This window comes from Salvelinus fontinalis, unplaced genomic scaffold (assembly GCF_029448725.1).
Source record: "Salvelinus fontinalis isolate EN_2023a unplaced genomic scaffold, ASM2944872v1 scaffold_2094, whole genome shotgun sequence".
NCBI lineage: Eukaryota > Metazoa > Chordata > Actinopteri > Salmoniformes > Salmonidae > Salvelinus > Salvelinus fontinalis.
Genome location: NW_026602303.1, coordinates 1 through 5,059, shown reverse-complemented (window position 1 = coordinate 5,059; position 5,059 = coordinate 1). Strand labels below are relative to the sequence as shown.

At 39.5% G+C, this 5,059-nt stretch overlaps 1 protein-coding gene across 1 annotated transcript in view; it reads right to left on the bottom strand.

Moving 5' to 3' along the window:
* Positions 1–2,961, bottom strand: part of LOC129850502 (low affinity immunoglobulin gamma Fc region receptor II-b-like) — a gene marked incomplete at its 5' end in the record, with an annotated part of 8,947 nt that extends 5,986 nt beyond the window's left edge. Inside the window, 3 exons of the mRNA XM_055916888.1 lie at positions 1,331–1,462; positions 1,868–2,110; positions 2,655–2,961. Coding sequence (XP_055772863.1) covers positions 1,331–1,462; positions 1,868–2,110; positions 2,655–2,961 — 682 coding nt within the window. The remainder of the gene's footprint in view (positions 1–1,330; positions 1,463–1,867; positions 2,111–2,654) is intronic.
* Positions 2,962–5,059: the final 2,098 nt, after the last annotated feature.

Here is a 5,059-nt window from a genome sequence, read left to right as displayed (position 1 = left end):
CAACATGGTTCAATCAGAGATACAGTTATCAACATGGTTCAATCAGAGATACAGTTATCAACACTTTACAACCTGGTTCAGAGCTACAGTTATCAACACTTTACAACATGGTTCAATCAGAGATACAGTTATCAACACTTTACAACATGGTTCAATCAGAGCTACAGTTATCAACACTTTACAACATGGTTCAATCAGAGATACAGTTATCAACACTTTACAACATGGTTCAATCAGAGATACAGTTATCACCACTTTACAACATGGTTCAATCAGAGATACAGTTATCAACACTTTACAACATGGTTCAATCAGAGCTACAGTTATCAACACTTTACAACATGGTTCAATCAGAGCTACAGTTATCAACACTTTACAACATGGTTCAGAGATACAGTTATCAACACTTTACAACATGGTTCAATCAGAGCTACAGTTATCAACACTTTACAACATGGTTCAATCAGAGCTACAGTTATCAACACTTTACAACATGGCTCAATCAGAGCTACAGTTATCAACACTTTACAACATGGTTCAATCAGAGCTACAGTTATCAACATGGTTCAATCAGAGCTACAGTTATCAACACTTTACAACATGGTTCAATCAGAGCTACAGTTATCAACACTTTACAACATGGTTCAGAGATACAGTTATCAACACTTTATAACATGGTTCAATCAGAGATACAGTTATCAACACTTTACAACATGGTTCAATCAGAGCTACAGTTATCAACACTTTACAACATGGTTCAATCAGAGCTACAGTTATCAACACTTTACAACCTGGTTCAATCAGAGATACAGTTATCAACACTTTACAACATGGTTCAATCAGAGATACAGTTATCAACACTTTACAACATGGTTCAATCAGAGCTACAGTTATCACCACTTTACAACATGGTTCAATCAGAGCTACAGTTATCAACACTTTACAACCTGGTTCAATCAGAGCTACAGTTATCACCACTTTACAACATGGTTCAATCAGAGATACAGTTATCAACACTTTACAACCTGGTTCAATCAGAGATACAGTTATCAACACTTTACAACCTGGTTCAGAGCTACAGTTATCAACACTTTACAACATGGTTCAATCAGAGATACAGTTATCAACACTTTACAACCTGGTTCAGAGCTACAGTTATCAACACTTTACAACATGGTTCAATCAGAGATACAGTTATCAACACTTTACAACATGGTTCAATCAGAGCTAGGTGTCAACACTAAGACATGGTTCAGCATTGTGACCCCGTTATAATGTATTTGTCAACAGGTTGTTGGAGCCAGTGGATTGTATGAACTCAGGTTCTTACCTTGAGCCCGACGTCTGTTGCATTTCACCAGCAGTACGACGGTCACCAGCAGGTAGGGAGACACCACCAGTAGACTACCCAGCAGCCTGGGCAGAGACATGGACAACACTGTAGTGGGGTCTGGGGTTGGAGCTGGGGGAGAAAGTTGACAAAGTCTTTCATATACACTAAAACAAACGTTTTAAATTAAGGATTTTTTTTCTTCCTGAAATGTATATATGTGTACGGTTAGTTACTGTAAAATATATGTGTACAGTTAGTTACTGTAAAATACAGAGTAATGGCGTGTATTTACCGTAGGTTTTAGCACCACTCAATGGTGGAAAGAGGAATATATTCACACCTGTCAGACAGACAGACAGACAGACAGACAGACAGACAGACAGGCAGGCAGGCAGGCAGGCAGGCAGGCAGGCAGGCAGACAGGCAGGCAGGCAGACAGGCAGGCAGCACTGAATTCCGGAATGGCTTAAAATGTGCATTTTCCTAAAACAAAATAGAACGATTCGGAACGTGAAAAAACGTTTATTTCCTCACCTGTCAGAGTCATCAGGCTCTCTGGTGATTCTCCTTCAGAGGTGGAACACTTGTAGAGTCCTTCATCTGACTTGGATACTGCAGGGATGGTCATCTCTCCTGTAGTCTCAGTCCCGATGAGGGATCCATCTTTGTAGAAATCAGCTGTGAGGTTAGAGGAAGTTCCCTGATATCGGCAGTGCAGAGTCACAGAATCTCCCTCAGTCACAGGAAGGACAGGGCTCTCCAGGATCACAGCACCAGCTGTATATAATATATAAACAGGTCTCTCCAGGATCACAGCTCCAGCTGTATATAATATATAAACATCATATATAAACAGGTCTCTACAGGATCACAGCTCCAGCTGTATATAATATATAAACAGGTCTCTCCAGGATCACAGCTCCAGCTGTATATAATATATAAACATCATATATAAACAGGACTCTCCAGGATCACAGCTCCAGCTGTAAGGAGTGCGTAGCTGGTGGCAGGGAAGTCAGATGCAGGAGAGCAGAACTGGTTAATAACCGGAGCAGTTTAATTATCAAAACCAATCCAGAATAACAAAATATGGGTACAAAACCCGTCACAATATGCAAAACAAGACAAAACAAATGGAAAATGAAAAGTGGATCGGCGATGGCTAGAAGACCGGTGACGTTGACCGCCCGAACAAGGAGAGGATCCGACTTCAGCGACAGTCGTGACACCAGCTGTATATAATATAAAAACAGGTCTCTCCTGTATCACAGCACCAGATTAAACGCTAAACACTATCATGTTCGTAGATTTGTGGACATACCGTGTACTGTGATGTTGACAGCATTGCTGTGTTGTCCAGACCCAGACTCACACCAGTACACTCCGCTGTCTGATAGGATTAGTGACACGATGCAAGAAGACCCTTGATGTTTTCCCCAGTCCGTTCCACAAGCTGAAAGCTTCCCAGTCGATGTGTATCTCTTCAGTGTCCATCCAGCAGAGTTCCCCTGAACCTCACAGCTCACAATTAAAGACTCATATTCAAAGAACTGAGATCTGTCGGGACGGACGGTCAGAGAGACTGGAAGAGGAGAGAGAACTGAGAGAAAGAGACAGAGAGATATGCGTCAACAGCAACCTTGGGGAAATACTCTGCATTATCATTAACAGCAGATTTGTACATTTCCTCAGTGAAAACAATATACTGAGCAAATGTCAAATTGTCTTTTTTACCAAATTACCTTACGACAGACCACGTATTCACCCTGCACACCTTAAAACCTGTTATGGCTGCAGGCCGGTGGCAGTACACTTATGACAACAGCCCGTCCAAGTGCAGGGCGCGAAATTCAAAATATATTTTTTAGAAATATTTAACTTTCACACATTAACAAGTCCAATACAGCAAATGAAAGATAAACATCTTGTGAATCCAGCCAACATGTACGATTTTTTAAAATGTTTTACAGCGAAAACACCACGTATATTTATGTTAGCTCACCACCAAATACAAAAAAGCACAGACATTTTTCACAGCACAGGTAGCATGCACAAAACCAACCAAACAAACCAAGAAACAACTTCATCAGATGACAGTCTTATAACATGTTATACAATAAATCTATGTTTTGTTCGAAAAATGTGCATATTTGAGGTATAAATCAGTTTTACATTGCAGCTACAATCGTAAATAGCACCGAAGCAGCTAGAACAATTATTGAGACCAAATTGAAATACCTAAATACTCATCATAAAACATTTATGAAAAATACATGATGTACAGCAAATGAAAGACAGACATCTTGTGAATCCAGCCAATATTTCCGATTCTTTAAGTGTTTTACAGCGAAAACACAATATAGCATTATATTAGCTTACTACAATAGCCAACCACACAACAGCATTGATTCGTTAGGCACGTTAGCGATAGCGAATAAACCAGCAAAAGATATGAATTTTTTCACTAACCTTCATCAGATGACAGTCCTATAACATCATATTACACAATACAAATATGGTTTGTTCGAATATGTGCATATTTAGAGCTGAAATTCGTGGTTATACAATGTGACCATGTAGCAACTATTTTCCAGAATCTCCGTATATGTTTCTGACACTCAGCTATTCTGACCAAATAACTATTCATAAACTTTACTAAAAAATACATGTTGTATAGGAAATGATAGATACAATGCAATCGCCGATGCATACTGCAGGGGCAGTATTGAGTAGCCGGATAAAAGGTGCCCATTTCAAACGGCCTCGTACTCAATTCTTGCTCGTACAATATGCATATTATTATTACTATTGGATAGAAAACACTCTCTAGTTTTTAAAACCGTTTGAATTATATCTGTGAGTAAAACAGAACTCATTTTGCAGCAAACTTCCTGACAGAAAGTGGAAAATCTGAAAATCGATGCTCTGTTCTACGGCCTGCCTATTAATGTCCTTGATATTTATTAGTTTAGATGCACTTCATACGTCTTCCACTAGATGTTGACAGGCAGTGAGAGAAGAAATGGAGTGTGTAACTTGATCTGGGATCGAATAATAGCTCTCGGCATGACGTGTCACCAGTTTCCTGTTTTCTGGAGAGCGCGTGAAGGGACCTGGATTTGCCTTCTGTAAAGCTGTCGTTATGGACGACTAATATCTCCGGCTTTGATTTTATTTGATACATGTGACAATATCATCGTAAAGTGTGTTTTTTCAATATAGTTTTATTAGATTATTGAAATTTATTCGGGACGTTAGGCGTGTTGCGTTGTCTGCCTTTGTTCAGGAAGGAGAGCTTAGCGCCACTTTGCTAGCTTTCCGTGCTAATTGACTGGAGAAGAGGACATTCTAAATCCAAACAACGATTGTTCCCGACAAAGGACCCCTTGTACACCCCTTGTGATGAAAGATCATCAAAAGTAGGACCCATTTTATGATGCTATTTCATATATCTGTCGAACATGTGAAATAGTCGTTTGCGCCCAGATTTTGGGTACTCTCTCGCTATACCTAAGCTGGATGTCGTAATGAAGTTATTTTTAGAATTCTAACACGGCGATTGCATTAAGAACTAGTGTATCTATCATTTCCTATACAACATGTATTTTTTAGTCCTGTTTATGAATAGTTATTTGGTCAGAATAGTTGAGTGCCATAAAAATATCCGCACATTCTGGGAAAAAGATGCTACGTTAGCACAATGTGTAACCGCTGATTTCAGCTCTA